This window comes from Scyliorhinus torazame, chromosome 7, assembly GCF_047496885.1.
Source record: "Scyliorhinus torazame isolate Kashiwa2021f chromosome 7, sScyTor2.1, whole genome shotgun sequence".
NCBI lineage: Eukaryota > Metazoa > Chordata > Chondrichthyes > Carcharhiniformes > Scyliorhinidae > Scyliorhinus > Scyliorhinus torazame.
The window spans coordinates 298,747,318-298,769,142 of NC_092713.1; the positions used below are offsets into that span (position 1 = coordinate 298,747,318).

General features: G+C 49.9%; 1 protein-coding gene across 1 annotated transcript in view; it reads right to left on the reverse strand.

Moving 5' to 3' along the window:
- Window positions 1-755: 755 nt before the first annotated feature.
- Window positions 756-21,825, reverse strand: part of LOC140427489 (15-hydroxyprostaglandin dehydrogenase [NAD(+)]-like) — an 87,075-nt gene continuing 66,005 nt past the window's right edge. Inside the window, exons 4-7 of the mRNA XM_072513002.1 lie at window positions 16,535-16,631; window positions 14,279-14,355; window positions 1,623-1,771; window positions 756-985 (exon numbers count right to left, since the gene is read on the reverse strand). Of these exons, the coding sequence (XP_072369103.1) occupies window positions 850-985; window positions 1,623-1,771; window positions 14,279-14,355; window positions 16,535-16,631 (459 nt within the window). The 3' untranslated portion in view covers window positions 756-849. The remainder of the gene's footprint in view (window positions 986-1,622; window positions 1,772-14,278; window positions 14,356-16,534; window positions 16,632-21,825) is intronic.

Below are 21,825 nucleotides of genomic sequence, written 5' to 3' on the forward strand. Positions count from 1 at the left end.
ACCCCTGCCTCAACCGCCCCAGCACCTCAAACAAATACACCCACTCGACCCGGTCAAAAGCATTCTCGCGTTCATTGTCACCACCACTTCCATTTCTCGGCCCACCAAGAGCATCATTATAACATTAAGCATCGTCCGTACATTCGCCAACAACTGCCGCCCCTTCACAAACCCAGTCTGGTCCTCGCCCAGCACCTCTGGCACACAATCCTCCATCCGCATCGCCAGCACTTTCGCCAACAACACCGTATCTACATTCAACACCGAGATCAGACGGTACGATCCACACCGCTCCGGGTCCTTGTCCTTCTTTAGTGAGCGATATCGAATCCTGAGACAGTATGGGGGGGGAAGCATCCCCCCCTCACCATTGACTCATTATATACCTCAGTTCCAAACCAAACTTATCAAATTCGACTGGAACCCATCCGAACCCGGGGCTTTCCCCACCTGCATCAATCCCACACAATCCATTACCTAGCTCAGCCCAATCAGGGCCCCCAGTCCCTGACCTTCGCCTCCTCAACCCATCCAAAAACCGCCTCATCTCTTCATCCCCCACCCGAGGCTCCAAATCACACATTCTCCAGTAAAAAGCCTCAAAGGCCCCATTCACCTCCTTTGGCTCCGATACCACCGTGCCCCTATCCTCTCTCACCCTCCCAATTTCCCTCGCCGCTGCCTGCTAATATTTTGAAGTTTAAATTTATAACCAACCCTTCAATATGAAAATAGTAAAACTACCAACACCAGCATTAAAGGGAAATTATTTTATTTCCAACTGCTTTTGAACATTTTTCCATCGTTCTCAGTGGCTCGTTGCTCACATTCGTTTGATCACTGAGTAGATTACTGAGTTGCTGGGAGAAGACCAGGAGGTTCGGCCTCATAGTCAAACTTGCCATTCCCTATCACCTTCATCATCGCCCCAGTCCTGGTCTGATCCGTAGCAAGCCGCAGGAATCCTTCAGCGACATCAGCAGTCCTTAAAGGAAAATCAGATGGGATTTCTTAACATTCATCCAATTTGTTTTATACCTTTGGATATTGCTGGGGCTTTGGCTCACCTGCTGACACATCATCCGCAATGTCAGTCAGGAGATAATTCCAATCAAATATGTGGGCTAAAATTCTCTGGTGTGCCATTTTGCCAGCGGGTTGCATGATGGCGAGCGGTGGTTACAATGGGAATCCCATTGACCATCAGCAGGAAGACAGACTCCCGCCGCCCAGCATTTACTGCCCATCCTTAATTGCCCTTGAACTGAGTGGTTTGCTATGCCAATTCAGGGGGGCAGTTAAGAGTCACATGTAGGCCAGACCAGATAAGGGCGACAGGCAGATTCCCTTCCATGAAGGGACATTAGTGAACCAGATGTGTTTTTTTTTACAATGGCTTCATGGTCACCATTCAACTTTTATTTGCAAATCTTTTTTATTAAATTCAAATTCCACTACCTGCTATGGTGGGATTCGAACCAAGGTCTTCAGAAATTACCCTGGGTCTCTGGGATACTAGTCCAGTGACAATTACACGACACCGCCCACCACCACCTCCCCACAAACATTGAACTGTGGTCATCCTAACTAATCTCTTACCCCTTTCTGACTGTTATACTCACTTCAGAACTCCCAATTTGTTGATCATCGTCTGAAGCTTCTCCTTATGTCCCGAAATCTTCACTGATTTCAGATCCACGAGAAGTGCAGTGTCAACAAAAACAGGACACAGCCCGTGTAATCGAACTCCATGCTTCTCAAAGCAGGTCAGCTGAAAATGGAAATTCTGTAATGTTACAAACGTTCTGATATTTTTTTTGAAAATATTTTATTCAGGCATATATAATTTTAACAACAGTTTTCAACGGCAACAACCAACAGAACAAATAACACCCGACCAAGAACCAAACCCAGCCAACATGGCTCACATACACAGTTCCCCAGACCCCCTTCCCCACTCAGTGTTTAAGTGTTTCCCACCTCAACCATCCCCCCCCCCCCCATGCCTCCCTCTTTCCCTCCACCTTAATTTTCCACAAAGAAGTCGATAAACGGTTGCCACCTCCGGGTGATCCCGAGCATCGATCCTCTCAGGGCGAACTTGGTCTTCTCAAGCCTGAGAAACCCGGCCATGTCACTGACCCATATCCCCGATTTTGGGGGTTCCGAGTCCCCCCACACCAATAAGATCCATCTCCGGGCTACCAGGCAGGCAAAGGCCCAAACAACAGCCTCTCTCGCCCCCCCCGGACTCCCGGGTCTTCCCACACACCAAAAATCGCCAGCTACGGACTCAGAACCACCCGTACCTTTAATACCGTGGAGGTGACATCGGCAAATCCTTGCCAAAATCCCCTAAGCTTTGGACATGCCCAAAACATGTGGATGTGTTTTGCGGGTCCTCCTGTGCACCGCCCACACACATCGTCCAGCCCTTCATAGAACCTGCTCATACGGGCCACAGTCAGATGGGTCCTGTGGACCACCTTAAATTGAATCAGGCTAAGCCTGGCACACGATGAGGAAGTGCTAACCCTACTCAGGGGTTCCTCCCGCAGTCCCGCCTCTAATTCCTTGTCCAATTCTGCCTCCCATTTTCGCTTCACCTCCCCTATTGGGGCTCCCTCCCATTCCATGAGTTCTTTATAAATTTCCGAGACCTTCCCCTCCCCCGCTCCCATTTTCGACACAACCTTGTCCTGTATCCCCTGGGGCGGTAGGTACGGAAAGGTCGAGACCTGCCTCCGCACAAAGTCCCTCGCCTGCGGGCATCGGAACCCGTACTCAATATCCACCAACCCCGCCAACAACATCCTATCCATAACGCAAAAGTTAATTTGGGAGTACACTTTGTGCACATGTAACTAGAATGAGTACTTCCAAGTACAGTGTCCCGTTTGCCTGGCCCACCTCAAAATCCATTCCTTATTCAGGAAACGTGCAGTCGCACCACCATCGCGCTCGGCAGCTCATTTCCTTTCAGCTTCGTCATTAGCGTCCCGTGCGCCTGGTCCACCTCCAAGGGCCGAGCAAACGCCCCTTCACCCAGCAGCTTCTCAAACATCCTTGCCCCATATGCATCGGCGTCCACTCCCTCGCTGCCCTCCGGCAGGACCACGATCCTCAAATTCTGCCTGCGCGATCTATTCTCCACGTCCTCCACCTTGTCCTGCAACCTCCTCTGTTGACCTCTCATCAACCCCATCTCTGCAGCCATTGAGGCAAGCTGCGTCTCGTGCTCCACCACCGCCTCCTCCACCTTCTGGATCGCCTGGCCCTCATTTCATGTGGTTAATCCCTGCCTTCATCGGATCCACCACCCTGGCCGGGTCCTCCAAGTTCTCCTTCCTCTGCTGGGCAAACGTCTCATGGAGGAAGCTCACTAACTGATCCGTCAACCACTGGGCCGGCAAGCTCGGACCCTGACCCTCTGCCATCTTCCCCTGTGTCGCAGGCTCCACACCAACCTTCGATCGTTGTACTCTCCTTTTTCGACGACTTCTGGTACATGAATCCATACACCAGTGGGATACTCTCTTCTTTCATTTCTCCTGCACCTTTTACAAACACTCAGCTCCACCGTTAGCCGGGGAAAAGGTCCAAAATGTCCACCACGAGCGGGAACCACCACTCAAGCCATGGCTGCCACCGGAAGTCCACCAACTCTCTGATACTAATAGATTTTTTCTACATTCCACTCAGAAGATCTCAGACCCTAGTCTGTGCAGAGTTTGGGGCCCAGCTATCAAAGGATATAGGAGCAGGAGTATACCATTCATCCCCTCAAGCCTGTTCCAACATTCAGTCATTCAGTTAGATCATGGCTGATCTTCCACCTCACTGCTATTTGTTCGCACTATCCCCATATCCCTTCATGTCTTTACTATCGAGAGGTCTACCGATCTCTGTTTGAAGGTACTCAATAATTAAACTTCCACAGCTCTCGGAGGTAGAGAATTCGAAAGATTCACAACCCCTGAGTGAAGAAATACCTCACGTTTCGTATGTCTCAATGAGGTCACCTCTCATTCTTCTGAACCTTCGAGAATACAGGCCCAGTTTCCTCACTCTCTTCTCATAGGACAATCCCGCCATCCCAGGAATCAGTTTGGTGAACTCCTGTTGCACTTCCACTCTTGCAAGTAGATCCTTCTTTTGGTAAGGAGACCTAAACTGTTCACAATATTCCAGGTGTTGTCTCCCCAAGGCTCTATGCAACTGTAACCAGACATCTTCACCCTTGTACTCAAATCCTCTTGCAATCAAGGCCAACAGACCATTTGCCTTGCTAATTGCTTGCTGCACTTGTATGTTAGCTTTCGGTGACGCCCAGCTCCCTTTGGACGTCAACAGTTACCAATCCCTCATCATTTAAAAATATTCTGCATTTCACTTTTTCCTACCAAAAGGGATAACTTCACATTTAATTCCATCTGCCATGTTCTTGCTCATTCACGTAGCCTGTCTAAGTCCCCTTGAAGCATCATTGCATCCTCCTTACAATTCATATTCCTATCTAGTTTTGTGTCACCAGCCAACTTGGAAATGTTACATTTGATTGTAACGTCCAAATCATTGATGTCGATGGTGAGCAGCTGGGGCCCAAGCAGTGATCCTCACAGGGCCTCACTAGTCATAGCCTTCCAACCAGAGCGTGACACCTTTATTTATTCTGCTGGCTGCATCCTTAAAAAAATTCCAACAGGCTTGTCCAACATGACTTCCCTTTCATAAATCCATGTTGACTCTGCACAACTTTGCCATTATTTATCAGTTTATCACATCCTTGAAATAGATTCGAGCATTTTCCCGACTATTGATTTCAGGCTGGCAAGTCTGCATTTTCCCGTGTTCTCTCTCTTTCCAGGGCTCGAGCGGGGTCCTGTGTGGCATCTCTCAGGCCACAGCTAACAGGTGTATCCGACAGCTCATGGATGTCCTGTTTGCCCAGGCAGAAAACGACATTGTCTTTGAAATGGACCAAGCCCAACAGGATGCCCGGGCATCAGGATTCTCCACCATGGCCGGATGCTACAGGTCCAGGGGGTAATGGATGGCACGCATGTTGCCTTGTGCTCACCAAGCCACCTGGGAGTGCCCTACGTTAACAGGAAGTGGTTCCACGCTTTGAACATACAGCTCATGTGCAACCACCACATGAGGATCATGCACGTGCGTACACGCTTGCCGGGGAGTGTTCAACAGCTACATCCTGGGGCAGTCGGTCATCCCCAGCCTCTTCGGGGAGCACCACAGGAGGGCGGTTGGCTCTTGGGGGGTAAGGGATACCTGCTGAGGACCTGGCTTATGTCGCCAATACGGAGGCCGGAGACCGAAGCAGAGACCCAATATAACGAGGCCCATGTGGCCACCCGAGTTGTGATTGAGCGGTAGATCAGACGCTTCATGATGCGGAACCAATCCCTTGACCGCTCTGGTGGTGCCCTGCAGTACACCCCGCGGAGGGTCGCCCGCTTTGTGGTGGTCTGCTGTGTCCTCCACAACCTCGCACAGCAGCGGGGCGACGAGCTGGAGGTTGGTGCTGAGGAACATGTGGCCACCTCGGAGGAGGAGGACGAGGATGATGAGGTAGCGCCAAGTCAGCAAGGGTTGGAGGACGATCCCAGGGAGGGGCAGGAGGACCTGCCAGAGGCTATAGGACAGGCAGACGTGGCGAGGGTGCAGCAAGCCCGGAGGGCCAGGGAGGCCCTCATTCTCACCCGACTCACATAGGACGTGGCCTGGTCTGTTGTCGATACCATACCCACCCCCCACCCTCATCTCCCCACCCTCCCAGGGTATGTGTTACATCACTCCAGGGTGCTGGGACTGTGTCGACACTGTCAGCGGGTCACTGTCGAGGGCAGGGGCTGATGATTACCCGCAGAGAGCTGAGCGCCAGTGCTCCTCAATCTATACCACAGTGTGACCCCTCCCTGTCTGCTGAGTGCTCGCTCACACCCATCACCTGCATGTGGTATGGTGGGGGGGTGGGGCGGGGGGGGGCCTGGAGAGATGGGCCACAGGCTCAGAGGTCGGCCCACCTTGTGGAAGAAAGTGACAGAGGCATCAGGCAGGTTGTGCTCAATGGTTTTTAATGTGTCGTGTAATTTCCCACTCTCCAATGGAGCCGCCCCACTCTCCCTGCCACCACCTCGCCCCCCTCACCCTCTACCTACCACCACCCTCGCCATCTCCCCCTGGTGCCCTCAGTTATCCTCAGCGTGCTTGGTCTTCCTAGCTCTACCGTTATGTCCAGGTGTCTCCCCAGGATGTACACCTGAGATGGAGGCAGCCAGCTGCTTACCTCATCCCATGGCCTTCGGTGGGCATCCTCTGAGGACTCTGGCACCGGAGGCCCCGGCGTACTTGTTGATGGCACATACACAGCCATGCCAACCTGTCCCATGTGCTGGTCGAGATGAGGCTTCATCAGAGGTATGAAACTCGGGGTAACTGGTGGCCACCAGCCCCACTCCATGTCCTGGGTCCGGGTTTACTTCAGGATGGAGTCATCTGGCTCTGTGAGCTCTGGCGGCACCCACAGTCTGCGCCATCGTGCTGACGCCCTCGGCGATGCTCCTCAGTGACTGGGACATGCTCTGCAGTTACCTCAACAGTGCCCAGCAGCGACTGGGACAAGCTCCGCAGCACCCAGCCATTTCCATCTGAGAGTGGAACATTCCCACAGCACCTCATCAAGGTCAGCCTGGTACTGGGCCACATCTCCCAGAGAGTTGGAAATTCTGCCGAGACCCTCAGCCATGGCCGACACACCATGGACACCCTCACTAATGGTGCTGACATTGCGCACCAGGCTCTCCACTGCGGTCACCACCCCAGCACTGTTGGCGTCGGTGCCACGCATTGCCGTCGACATCTCCCGCACCCGTAGCCTCTGGGGCGCCTCCAATCAGCTATGGACCTGCTGGAGTGACACTGACATCTCCCTCTGAATGTCCCAGCCACACCCTATCATCTCCATCAGCTCCGGCTAACCCTGTGCCAGAGGCTCAGCATCAGGCTGGGACCCAGCTGGGTCCTGGGATCCAGCAGCCCTCCGACTGCTGTCTCGCCTGGAGGTTCCTGTCTCCACCTAGTGCTCACCAGATTGTGCCCCAGAAGCCTAACGTTTCCCACCGAGGTGCGTGTATCAGCGCTGAGGGAGGGGGAGGATGACAGCTGGGACGCATCGACCTTGTCTTCCAAAGGAAGATAAGAGAGGAAAGGTATTTTAATACAATTTTTAAAAACTATTTGCTGGTATTTTACACAATGGACATGATTCATCCAAAAATGTTCCAAGTGCCATTTTGGGCAGGTTTGGCGGGGTGTTTCACGTCGGCAGCAATGATGAGATCGCGGCCTGTATTCACTTGCACTTGGTGCAAAAATTGAGCCCCCACGTGAATCTCGCCTTGCCTGACTCCCTCGCCGTCTGATTCGTTCGACTCACAACTCAGCTGCTCACCTCCAACAAGCGAACATCTCGTAGAGAGCTCCGAGGAGAACACCAACAATGCATCACAGCGATCACCCGCTCCTTCCACCAGTCCAGAGACACCACCTCAGTGGGCAACATTAGCAAACAGGCTTCAGGTCCACTATCTGGTGAGCAGCACATAGTTGCTGATGCCATCAGGTGGAGGCAGGAACGTCCTCCCCGTGTGTGCGTGGGTTTCCTCCGGGTGCCCCGGTTTCCTCCCACAGTCCAAAGATGTGCAGGTTAGGTGGATTAGCCATGCTAAATTGCCCTTAGTGTTCAAAATGGTTGGGTGGGGCTACGGGGAGGGTGAAGGTGTGGGCTTGGGTGCGGTGCTCTTTCCAAGAGCCGGTGCAGGCTCGATGGGCCGAATGGCCTCCTTCTGCACCGTAAATTCTATGATTCTATGACTTCAGTCGGAGGTCTGCTGGATCCCAGGACACAACTGCATCCCAGCCAGATGCCTCTGGATAAGGTTCTCCCAGAGCTGATGCAGTTGTTTGGACACTGCCATGTGATTCAGGAGGGGTGTCAGCGACTGCAAAGCCGATTGGAGGAGTCCCAAAGCCTTCAGGCGCAGGAGATGGTGGCAGCAATATGTGGCAGCCAGGCGAACACTGCAAGGGTGACAACCACAGTGGGAAACCGAGAGCAACACGTCCGCATCCTGAGTGGTGATGTCCAAGGCACCGTCCAGTCTGTGATGACCATGGCCGATGGCCTCAACATCATGGTGCAGATAATGAGGAACCTCCAAGACTGGCACTGCCAGATGACTCATTGGTATCTGGTGCTCACTCCAGCTGCCCCTCCATCTCACACGGGTTCCCTCGGAGGAGGAAGCGCTGGAGCCCAACCCAGAGCCCTCCAAGAAGGAGAGTAAGGGGTTCTCCAGTCCTTCTGAATCCCCCCTCCTGACACCCCCAATCTCAAGGGCAGCAGGCAGAACAGGATGGCGCGGCGACGCCTGTGGTAACTCGGCCAGGGTCCTCCGGCTCCAGGCCCTCCAGAGGACGTCTGCCAAGGGCATCAAAGGCCACAGGGCGCAGAAAGCAGCAGGCTGCCTCCACCTCTGAGGTGCACCCTGGGGACACACCTAGACGTAGGACTGGAGCGGCACAGTGGTTAGCACTTCTGCCTCACAGCGCCAGGGACCAGGGTTCGATTCCGACCTCGGGTGACTGCCTGTGTGGAGTTTGCACGTTCTCCCCGTGTCTGCGTTCGTTTCCTCTCAGTGTTCCGGTTTCCTCTCACAGTCCAAACGTGTGCAGGCCCGGTGGATTGGCCGTGATAAATTGTCCCTTAGTGTCCAAAGATTGGGTAGGGTTATAGGTTTAGAGTGAGGATTAGACCAAGGTCGGGTGCTGTTTCAAAGGGTCAATGCAGACTAGATGGGCCGAATGCCCTCCTTCTGCATCGCAGGGGTTCTACGATTCTATGACCATCGAAGATCAAGAAGAGTGAGGAGCACTGAGTAGGCACTGTCACTGTCCGTAGCTAGGGGGGAATGGAAATCTGTCACAGTGAAATGTTCACTGTTAAAACATGTCACACCTCATACATGTGAAGCCTCTGTCACTATAGTCTTCACAGCGGCCTGCCCGCACTCCAACCCCTGCTACTCCACCCTCTCCCGGCATAGTGGTCCAAGATCAAAAGCCCCCGATGCAAACTCGGTCATGAGGATGGTTGTGAGCCCTCTGGGGGCAGAAAGACAGGAGTCAGACTTAATCAGACCCTGAGGAGCACCAGAACTTTCCTCACAGTGAGTGGCCATCACCCTCCTGCCTTGTATATCGACCGCCTGACTGGGCCAACACAGGCCCATCACCCTGGAGAGATGTTGCACAGACAACTGGAGGGTGGTCAGGGAGGGGTTAGTGTGATTGAGGTGGGGAGCGGGGGGGGGGGGGGGGGGGTAACTGATAGGCGCAGCCTCATCTTCGGGCAATCTGTAGATGATGAGGGCCTCGTTGGTGCTCCCAGGATGTCAGATCCTTGGCGCCGGCAATCCTCCATCCTTCGGCTCCTCCTCAGCCTCATCCTCCAGTCCCTCCTGGTTCGCCTCCTCCTCCTTAGATGGGGCCGCACGTCCCTCCACCTCCTTCTCCTCCTCCTACAGCATGATGTTCCGCTGCTGTGCCAGATTGTGGAGGGCACAGCAGACCACCACAAAGCGAGAGACCCGTGGGGGTGTACTGTAGGGCCGCACCAGAGTGATCCAGGCATCGAAACCACATTTTGGGCAGCCCAATCCACCACTCAATGAAAACGAGGGGGGCAACATGGGCCTCATTGTAACGGGTCTTCGCCTCGGTCTCAGACCTCTGCACTGGCGTCATCAGCCATGACCTCAGTGCGTATCTCTAGTCCCCCACAAGTCAACCCGTCATCCTGGGCGGTCCTCGAAGACACCAGGGCTCTCCGAGTGCCCCAGGGTGTAGTTTCCAGGATAGCATGCATACACGTGCATGATCAGGAGGCGGCGGTCACACATGATCTGAACATTCAGAGAATGGAGAACGCCTTGTTAAAGAAGCACTCCCTGAATCCTTCCAGTCCCCCGAACAACACCAATTTCCCCGGAAGCCTCCCCAACCCCCCATGATCCAGTGGCCTTGAGCTGCATGTCGGTTAATGGAAATGGCTATTCACCTCCCCTCAGCAGCCATTGCATGAGCTTCACGTTTTTAAACGGGAGTACTAAATGATCCACATTATGCCATCGGTAGTGGGCTAGGTGAATGGCAAAATGTTTTCCGCCCAGCGCGAATCTCAATCCTGGTCTTTCCCGCTATTCACTCACCGCGCCGGGTACAATGTGGAGGTTGAATGATGCCCAATGTCTTTGTGCAACTATTTTATCCTATCTCTTTGTAATACTAGCTACCAGTCCATACCAGCTTTTGAATCCCGCAGACTCAGAACCCGAACGAAAGGCCATTTGTTCCCCTGACCTGGTGGGCCAGTCCGAAGCTAAGTATAGGCCTGTTAGTTGTAGAAGTGGCGTTTATGCATGAGTAGATTTGACTGTGTGTAAATAAATGTGCTTTGATTTGAATCTTACTAATTGGTGTATTGAGTTATTGATCATTACTTGAACTTGAACCTTGTGGCGGTATCATAAAGATACCTGGCGACTCTAGAGCAAAGGTTATAAAACAGAGCCAATTGAACCAACCAAAAGTTAGCAACAACATCGCCCTGCTGCTGTGCCACATTGAAGGGCACAGCAGACCACCACAAAGCAGGCGACCCTCTGGGAGTGCGCCACCAGAGCGTTCGAGGCGTTGGAACTGCATTTTGAGGAGTCCAATGCACTACTCATGACAGCCCGGGCTACTGCGTGGGCCTCGTTGTATCGGGTCTCCGCATCGGTCACCGGCTTCTGCACCAGTGTCATTAGACAGGTCCTCAGTGGGTAACCATTTTCCCCCAAGAGCCAAGCGGGCTGGGGCGGTCTTCGAAGAAGCCCCAGGATATAGCTGCCGTGCACACTAGCTGGAAACCTGCTAGTTCATGATCTTCATATGGTGGTCGCACATGAACTGGACTTTCAGGGAGCGGAAACTCTTCCTGTTGCTGATGGGCACTCAAAGATGGCCTGGTGAGCGCGGGGCAATATGCATGCCATCCACTAACCCCTGGACCTTGGGCAAGCCTTCATTGGGGGAGAATCCTGCTGCCCCGGCATCTTGTTGGGCCTGGGCCATGTCAGAGTTTATATAGTTCAGTGTCTGGGCCAACAGGCATCCGTGACCTCACGGGTGGACTTGTGGGCTGTAGGTTGTGAGATGCCGCACAATTCCACGCTCGAGCCCTGGAATGATCCTGGGGTATGGAAGTTCAAGGCTGCGATGACCGTCGAGCAGGTTTCTTCTTACACCACATGGTGCCAACTCTTCATGTACATGGCACAGGTGCAGCACCATCCCCTTGGTGAGGCAGAGACCCCTGCGACACACGCTGTCAGTCATCTGTTTGAAAGACAAGCGACAGCTGTACACCTTGGGCCATCGCCGGCCTCTCCCTCGGGGTCCCTACCGGCGTGATGGGCGGCCGGGTCCTCTGGGTGTGAGGCGAGGCCCTGCACATGGACCGCAATGTGGGTCAGCTGGGGTTATGGGGATAGGGTGGGAGAGTGGATATAGGTGGGGTGCTCTTTCGGAGAATCAGTGCAGGCTGATCCACATTATAAGAAAGATGTAATTGCACTGGAGGGGGTGCAGAAAGATTCACCAGAATGTTGCCTGGGATGGAGCATTTAAGGTACAAAGAGAGGTTGGATAGGCTTGTGCTGTTTTTCTGGAGCAGAAAAGACAGGGGTGACCTGATTGAGGTGTACAAGTCTATGAGGAGCATGGACAGGGTGGAAAGGGAACAGCTGTTCCCCTGAGTTGAAGGGTCAGTTCCGAGGGGACACAAGATCAAAGTGAGGGGTGGAGGGTTTAGGGGGGATTTGAGGGGAAGCTCTTTTTACCCAAAGAGTGGTGAAGGTCTGAAATGCACTGCCTGGGATGATGGCAGGAGCGGGTTGTCTCCCATCCTTTGACATTGCCTGAATGAACACTTGGCAAGTGGGATTAGGTGGGCAGGCCAGGGCCATTCATGTGTCAGTGCAGATTCGATGGGCCGAACGGCCTCTTCTGCACTGTAGGGATTCTATGACAGATAGAGTACAATGTGCAAAAAAGTGTGAAATTATTCACTTATATAGGAGGAATAGAAAAGGAGAGTCTTCCTTTATCAGTAAGAGATTGGTATAGGTCGGGATTTAGGGGGTTTGGGGATCCTTGTACAAGTGGGAGTTAGAGTGCAAGTATAAGGAAATCTTGCTTGGAGGGGGTGCAATGAAGATTCATTGGATTGATTGCTAGGATGAGAGGGTTGTCCTCTGAGCAGAGATTGAGTAGAATACACATGTGTTTTCCGGGGTAATTAAAATCAGAGATGCTCACAAGGACAGAAATGGAGGAACGCAGTGTTTGTTCTCTACTTTGACTTACCTGGATGGCTTGGCTGTGTAGTGTTGAACAAAAAACAACAAGCTTTGTTAACAAACAAAACTAATTTATTAACATTACTATTATAAGATTCACACTTATTCCTGAAGTATAACATTACATTAAACTATGCTATCTCGAACTACAGAACATTCAAATACACAACTGATTTCTCTTATGCCTAAATACCGTCTACCCAGAATCCCAGAGGTCACATGATATATATATGGCTGTTCTGTGTTTCCCTCTAGTGGTAAGAAGCATTATCATTAACTTGTTAACTCTTTACATCCCAGTCAATTACATATCATGACACGCAGGACCAGAGGAGATTACAGAGAAGGGTGAAGCCACTGCGGATTAGTAAGCAAATGCTCTCCCATTCAGTACGACCATGGCAGATCTTGGGCTTGTGAATCCACAGAAACCCTACAATGCAGAAGGAGGCCATTCGGCCCATTGGGTCTGCACCCACCCTCTGAAAGGGCACTCTATCTAGGGCCACTCCCCCGCCTTACACACATAGCCCCGGGCATTGGTCATGGCCAATCCACCTAACCTGCACATCTTTGGACTATGGGAGGAAACCGGAGCACCCGGAAGAAATTTGTGCAAACACGGGGAGAACTTGCAAACTCTACACAGTCACCCGAGCCGGGAATTGAACCCGGGTCCCTGGCGCTGTGAGGCAGCAGTGCGAACCACTGGGCCAACCTGCTGCCACATTGTACATTGTTCTAATTAAAAATTCTCAACTTCCCAGTCTTTCATGAAACCTGGCAGATTCCTCGTGAATCTTTGTGGTTCAGTCTGTAAAGCTTTGATGTCCTTCCTATAGTGTGGAGCTCAACACTGTACACAGTATCTAATTCAGGTTATATTGATGGTTCAGAAGTCTCATCATTACCTCTTGGTTTTAAAAGAATGAAGAAGAATGAGAGGGGAGATCATTGAACCATACAAGACTTTGAGGACTTGACAGTTTAGATGCTGACAGGCGGTTTCCCCTAGCTGAAAGTCTAGATCTCGGATCATAGTCTCAGCATGAGGGGTTCACAATTTTAGTCTGAAATGAGAAAAAATGTTTTCCTTCAGAGGATTGTGAGGATTGCCATTCTCTCCCCTGATGATGTGCAGTCAAAGAGTATATTTAAGGCTGAGATCAATGGATGTTTGGGCACTAAGGAATATATGGATTGGGTGAGGAAATGAGTCAAGGTAAAAGTTGAGCTATGATCGGGGCGGCATGGTGGTGCGGTGGTTAGCACTGCTGCCTCACGGCACCGAGGACCCGGGTTCGATCCCAGCTCCGGGTCATTGTCCGTGTGGGGTTTGCACATTCACCCCGTGTCTGCGTGGGTCTCACCCCCAAAACCCAAAGATGTGCAGGGTAGGTGGATTGGCCATGTTAAATTGCCCCTTAATTGGAAGAAAAAAGAATTGGGTACTCTAAATTTATTTTTTAAAAGTTAGCTCTAATCTATGGCCTACTATGGCTCACTCTTGCTCATAGTTTCTATGTTTCGATCGGGGAGAAGGCAGGGAGAATGTGGATCTATGGCATTGAGATCGAGGATCAGCTGTGATCATGTTGAATGGCTGAGCAGGCGCGATGGGCTGATTGGCCTATTCCTCCTAGTTTCTGTTTCTATGATCTTATTGAATAGCGAACAAGGCTTGTGGCACCACATGGCCTACCCCTGCCCCTATTTCTTATATTCCTACAGAGGATTCGCGCTCACAGCACCAGTTATACAGGAAATGATTATTTACGATACGATTTAACACTCACAGCCATTGATTTAGTGAATCCCACCACTCCGTGCTTGGAGGCTGCATAAACCGGTCCAGTGAGAAAGGGAATCAGACCTGTCCACCACAAAACAGCAGAAAGAAAATATCAAATACTCACATCAGATAGAATCATGTGATTGTAGAAATGCACAGAAGTTACAACCTTGAAATTGGTCCTTCAGTCTATCTCCTCCATGTCAACATTTACCATCCACAAGAACAAACAATTCACATTTGAGCTGTTCCCAAATTTGCTCAGCCCCTTTTCCTCCACCTCTCTAAACTAAGCTTCAACATTGAAATTTTCCGCTCCATCCACTAACTGTGGGGAGAGAATGTTACAGCCACACATCTTCAAACCCATGACCGCTACCATCTAGAAGGCCAAGGGCAGCCGACACATGGAAACACCATCACTTGGAAATTCTCCTCCAAGCTCCTCAACATCCTGACTGGGAAATACTTTGCCGTACCTTCACTGTTTCTGGGTCAAAATCCTGGAACTCCCTCCCAACAGCACTGTGGATGTACCTCCACCACAGAGACTACACCATTGACAAGCAGTGGGAGTAGAGAATCCCGCCACCAGCAAACAGCACGCCATCAAGGGTTGGGGGCAATAGAGGAGTGGACCAGGTTGACACGGAGGGAGTGGTCCCTGCAGAATGCTGACAGTGGTGGTGGGGGGGGAGAGGGGGGGGGGATGTAACAGCTGGTGGAATTTAATTTTAAATAATGTAAAGCTAGTCCTGGCAATGGTGACCACAAAGCTGCTATTGAATGTTGTTGAAACACAGCTGGCTCATTCATATCCCCTCGGGAAGGAAATCTGCCATCCTTACCTGATCTGGCCAACATGTAGCTCTACACAGAGTTACATGTTACTCTTACCATCCCCTGAAATGGCCCAGCAAGCCAATTCACTTCAAGGTAATCTAGGACAGGGTGGCAAATGCTGGCTTTGCCAACGATACCCACATTGTGTCAAAGAAAAAGAACTGCATAGATCATCAAATGCCAGAGCAGGTCCATGTAGAGAAAGAGTTCAAAGGGAATATAACACCATCCCTTCAACTGCAGAAAGAACAAATAATTGCATTTATGTAACACCTTTCATTGCCCAGGATGTCCCAAAGCACTGTAAAGCCAATTAATACTTGTTTAAAATGTCACTATTGTAATTTCGAAAACAATGCAGCAAACTTGCACACAGCAAGATCCCACAAATAGCAATGTAATAATAACCAGATGTGATGATATGTATAGTACAGTGTAGTAAAGGGTTAACATCTGAAACTATGTATAAATCAAACACTAGATGGCGTTACTAATTCACTGTATATAAGACAGCATCTTAGGAATTCTGGGAGAAACTGAAGAGAACATGATGAGAGCAGAGTGATAGTGTAGTTTAATAGTTAGATAGAATATTGATTGCTGTATTACAGATTCAGTATCATTGTTTAATATCTGTAACTCAGTAGAGTGTGCGAACTTCATTTAGTTTAGTAGTGTAAAATAAATTTGTTTTGATTCAAACTTCTTATTTTTATAATTTTTGTCAACACTACATATTGGCTATCTTGGAGGAAAAGGCAAGGAATATAACACCAGATACTGTACTCTTTCTGTGTTATTGATGAATGGATAATTTTGGTCAGGACACTGAGGATACCCTCCCTGCTTTTCTTTGAAATAGTGCCATGGGAGAGGTGGACAGGGCCTTGGTTAACATCTCATCAGAAAGATGGTATCTCTGACAGTGCAGCATTCTCTGTGTCAGCCTCAATTTTTGTAATCAAATCTTAGGCTGGAACACCTATCTCTCGAAAAGAGAAGACTGAGGAGTTAACTTGATAGATGAAGGGTTATGATACGGGAGATTGAAATAATTGTTTTGACCTCTACTTGAGTCCAAAACTAGGGGCCATCTATTAGAAAGGCACTTATTAATCCAATGAGCAACTCAGAAAACTTCTTTCCCCATGGGGTGGTTTGAATGTGCGACTTGCTCCCACACAGAATGGGAAAGCTAAATAACAACTAAGGGTACCGAGATAAATTGGACGATGGTGTGAGATGAAGCAGGTAAGTGGAGGGTCGTGTGGAGTATAAATATGTTTCCTTGCTGTAAATTATAAGTAAAACTTACTTTAAAAAAAAAATAGTTTGTTCTAAGTGGATGCTTTCCAGCATCCACGTGAAACATTTACAACAAAGCACATTGATGAGTAATTGTTATTGTATTGTTTACCTACTATGGAGGCAATATTAACAATCACTCCTCCTGCACCTCCAGTCTCCTTACTCATGTGCTGTATTCCCAGATGGGTTGCTTTGATCACGCTGACCTGCAATACAAGAAGTAAGTACAGGAATCAGCAGAGAACAGGCACATTCAGAAAACAGGACAAACATTAAAGTACAAACATACACAGGTCGAAGTAAAGTACACAGAGTTACATGCTCGATGGCACAGCGGTTAGCACAGCTGCCTCAGAACACCAGGGATACAGATTCAATTCCGACCTTGGATGGCTGACTGTGTGTAGTTTGCACATTCTCCCCATGTCTGCGTGGGCTTCCTCCGGGTGCTCCGGTTTCATCCCACAGTCCAAAATTGTGCAGGTTAGGTGGATTGGCCATTCTAAAATTACCCATAGGGTCAGGCGGGGTTACAAGGACAGGGCATGGGCCTAGGTGGGTGCTTTTTCAGAGGATCAGTGCAGATTCGAAGGGCTGAATGGCCTCCTCAGCACTGTAGGGATTCTGTGAAGGCAGCAAACTACATGCAAGTTTTTCCAGCAAGAGTACATTCAGGCAGTCGCAGAGCACAGGTATAATCAGGCAGTAGCAGAGTTGTAATCTGCAGGATACAGACAGATTAGTGGAATGGGAAGACTGATAAATGGGATGGACAAACTGGTTACGAGGATGGACAGGCTGGTTAGTTGAACAAACAGACTGTTCAATGGAATGGACAAATTGTTTAGTCCGATAGGTGGACCGGTTAGTGAATGGATCAACAGGTTGTTGGGTAGATCAGCAGGTTAGGAGAATCGGACAGACTGGGATAGAATTACACACCCCTTATTGTCCCTTATGATGGTGATGAGCCATCTTCTTGAACCACAGCAATCCGTTGGGTGAACAAAGTATGTAGGAGCCTCCAATCAAGATTGTATGTGACTTGATGGGAAAGCTGCAAATAGTGGTGTTCCTGTTTGCCTGCTGCCCTTTGCTCTTTTAGGTGGTAGAGGTCACAGGTTTAGAAGGTGCTGTTGAAGGAGGCAAGGCAATTTTTTTTTTTGTTCTTTCACGGGATGTGGGCTTTGCCAGCTGGTCAGCATTTATTAACCATCCTTAATTGCTCTCAAGAAGGTGATAGTGAATCATTGTTCTGAAGCATTGCAGTCAGTTAGAGCACTAGTAGAGAGGGAGTTCTGGGATTTTGACCCACGACAGAGAAGGAATGGCAATATATTTCCAAGTCAGGATGGCAAGTGACTTGGAGGGGAACTTGCAGTTGACGGTGTTCCCATGTGTCTGCTGACTTTGTCCTTCTGGATGGCAGGGCCGAGGATTTGGGAGGTGCTGTCGAAGGAATCTTCGTAACTTCCAGCTATGCACCTTGTAGATGGTACACACCGCTGCCACTGTGCGCAGGTGGTGGAGGGAATGCCTTGAAGGTGGTGCATGGGGTGCCAATCAAACCGGCTGTTTTGTGCTGGATGCAGTTGAGCTTCTTGAATGTTGTTGGAGTTGGAGCTGCACTCACCCAGGCAAGTGGACAGTATTCCATCACACTCCTGACTTGTATCTTGTACATGGTTGACTGGTTTGGGGAGTCAGGAGATGAGTTACGCTCAATAAAATTCCGAACCTCGTATCAACTCTTGTAGCTACAGTATATATACGGTTCGTCCAGTTCAGTTTCTAGTCAATGGTAACCCGCAGTGTATTGACAGTTTGACTTCAGTGATGGTCATGTCATTGACCATCATGAGGGCATGGTTGGAATCTCTCTTGTTGGAGATGGTCATTGCCTAGCACTTGTGAAGTGTGTATTTTTATTTGCCACTTAACAGCCCAAGTCTGAATGCTGCCTAAGTCGTGTTTCGCGTGGACATGAAATGTTTCGGTATCTGAGGAGCTGCAAATGATACACAACATTGTGCACTCAGTGAACATCCTCACGCCTGACCTTATGATGGAAGAAAGGTCACTTATGAAGCAGGTGAAGATGGTTGGGCCCAAGACCCTAACCTGATGAACCCCTGCAGCAATGTTTGGGGCTCAGACATTTGGCCTCCAATAACAACAAGAATCATCCTTTGTGCTGGGTCTGACTCCCACCGGTGGAATGTTTCCCCTCTGATTCCAGTGTATTACAAATTAGCTGGGCTCCTTGATGCCATGCTGCAGCCATGACCTCACTGCAGTCACTCTCAACTGCTTTCCTGAATTCAGCTCTATTGTCCATGTTTAGACCATGGCTGTAATGAGATCTGGAGCCAAGTGGCCCTGGGAGAACACACATTGAACAATGGTGAGCAGGTTATTGCTGAATAATTGTCACTTAATGACAACTTCCATCACTTTGCTAATCACTGAAATTAGACCGATGGGATGATTGACCAGATGCGATTTGTCCTGCATTTTGAGGAGTGGACATACCTGGGTCATTTTCCACATTGTTCGATTCATGCCAATGTTGTAGTTGTACTAGAACAGCTTTTCTCAGGGCCTAGCTACTTCTGAAGCACAAATCGACAGTGCTCACCGCTGGGGTGTACTGAGGGCCCAAAAATGAGGGTCCAGCATCTGTCCTTTGCAATGCACTCAGCTGCTTCTTGCTATCATGTGAACAGAATAGAATTTGCAAAAGACTGAAGCCTGTGATGCTAGGAACCTCAGGGGGAGGCTGTGATGACACTTCCACTCCGTGTTCCTGGATGACAATGGTTACTTTCCGAAGAGGGTTTGGCCACCCACAATCATTGAGAGTGCGCATGTTTGTGGATCCTTCTCCTCTTTCGATGTATAATTGTCCATCACCATTCATCACTGGGTGTGACAGAACTGCAGAACGTTGGTCTGATCCATTGTTTGTTGGTCTATACCATGCTGTTTTCACTGTTTAGTCAGCATGTAGTCCTGCGATTTAGCTTCACCAGGTTGGTATGCCTCGTGCTGCACCTAACCTGCTCACTTCATTGAAGCAAAGCTGGTCCCCACCTGTGGCAAATATCTGATTTCATAATTCATATGTTTTACAAAACAAACTTTAGTTTAGGAATTGAATTTCAAACAGTAGATAAATGGAAACACTCGGTTGTGAGGCTGGCATACAGACCTGGGTTAACGACAGTTCAAAGGGTACTCTGGGTTTATTTAATAAGGTCAAAGTTAAAGTAAGAAAACTGAAACATGCTTTTTCTGCTGACAGAGAACAGGGCCCTGTGTGTGAATATATGTATGGAAAGGAGGTTAAAACTACTATTGGAATACAGGACTTCGGAGCAGAAGGCCATTCGGCCCTTTGAGCCTGCTCCACCATTCAATAAGATTATGGCTGGTCAGGTTGTGTCTCAACTCCACTTTGCAGTCTGTCCCCATAACCCTTGACTCCTGAGTCTAACATAAATCTGTTGAACGCAGCCTTGAATAGATTCAATGGCCCAGCCTCCACTTGTCTGGGGAAGAGAATTCACCAGACGCACAACTCCTTGAGAGAAACAATTCCTCTCATTTCTGCCTTAAATGGCAGATGTCTGACTCTTCGACTTAATTCTATCCTCTCCCACAAGTGGAGAAATCAACCCTATCAAGACCCCTCAGGGCCGTATATGTTTCAGTAAGAAGAGCTCTCATTCTTTTAAACTCCAAGTGCTGTTCGCTCCACGTGACAGCAAGAAACAGCTGAGTGCACTGCAAAAGACAGATCCTGGGCCCTCACGTCTAGGCCCCCACTGCATCCCAGCAGTGAGCACTGTTGATTTGTGCTTCAGAAGTAGCTGGGCCCTGAAGAAAGCTTTTTTAATTTTTTTAAATTTAAAGTGCCCAATTCTTTATTTTCCCCATTTAGGGGGGAATTTAGCATGGCCAATCCACCTACCCCGCACAGTTTTGGGTTACGGGAGTGAGACACACGCAGACACGGGGAGAATGTGAAAACTCCACATGGACAGTGACCCAGGGTCAGGATTGAATCCAGGTCTTTGGTGCTGTGAGGCAGCAATGCTAACACTGCAGCACTGTGTTATGTTCGTGTACTATGATAATAAATTAATCAGTGTATGACAGAACTTCTAATTCAAGACTTAGTTATTTAATGTTGAATAAACTGGGTAAACTAAACTATTGCTAATGAAACTGTGGATCATTTTACCGTGCTACTAACAGCTTCTGTAACTCTGATCAAGACTGGCTCTGTTCTGTTCCAGTGTCCTGTTCCTCTTGCACGACACCAAGTGGTCGGAGCCTATATACACTTTTATATACACTGTTAAATACACTGTTCCTGCTTATCATTGCATCCCCTTTGCTTGAGATTTTCAAACAAACTACACATAATTTCTGTAAACAATACAAATGAAATGAATAAAAATGTACTTTACACCATTCACAAATGTTATTGTCCAATCACAGATTTAGTCGTTCAGGTTTCTTTATCTTCCTTGTTGAGGGTCACATGTCAGAACAAAGATGACTTCTTCACAGCCCCCGCCAAAGCAAACAAGTTTTTTCGAGGAACACGGGCTGGAAAACCGACAGCAAGGGTAGAAATAAAGGGCCCCTGGTAAGGGGCAACGGCGCGCCAAGGGGGGAGGGGGGGGGGGGCGTGAGGGGGGAGGCAACACTTGGCCTCCCCACCCTCCCCATGGAGAACGCACCCTGAACAAAAAGCAAACCACTACCTGAGGGACTGCTTCAGGCGGGAGACCATGGCCCAGCACGAGGGAACGAGAGTAGCGGAGAGGGGAGAGCAGGCAAGAGGAGTGCAGGGTAAGATGGGAGAAGAGCGGGCAGAAAACCATGGAGATCGGGTGAGGGAGAAGTGAGAAAGTAACTCCCGGGAGGGAGGTCACCGCACTAGCAGGAAAGCTAGCACTGGAGGCATGCAACAAAGCAGGGCCGCGCCCCCAGCAAGGGGTACGGCACCAGGCCAGGGGGCGGGGGAACCAGTCAACAGAGGCAGGAGAGCAATTGGGGACAGGAACGGCTGAAAGAGGGCCAAAAGAGGGGTAAATGGGGGGGGCGGGGGGGGGAGTGGAGATAAGGGGGGGGAGGGAGGGTTCGGGGGGGAACACAGGGAAGGAGAGACAAGCAACGCTAGAAAAAGAACAGTAATAAGGCTAGAAAGTGCCAGAACCAAAGGCTCGGAACAAGGAATCGCTGCAAGCAACCACCCAGTACGGGTCTCTGGGTGAAGGGAGACCCCAGAGTGCAGGGGACTACTCACGTGGCAGACGCACAGTGGTGTGTGCCCCCTGGATAAAAGGAGACCCCGGAGCGCAGGGGCAGATCCACGTGGCAAACACA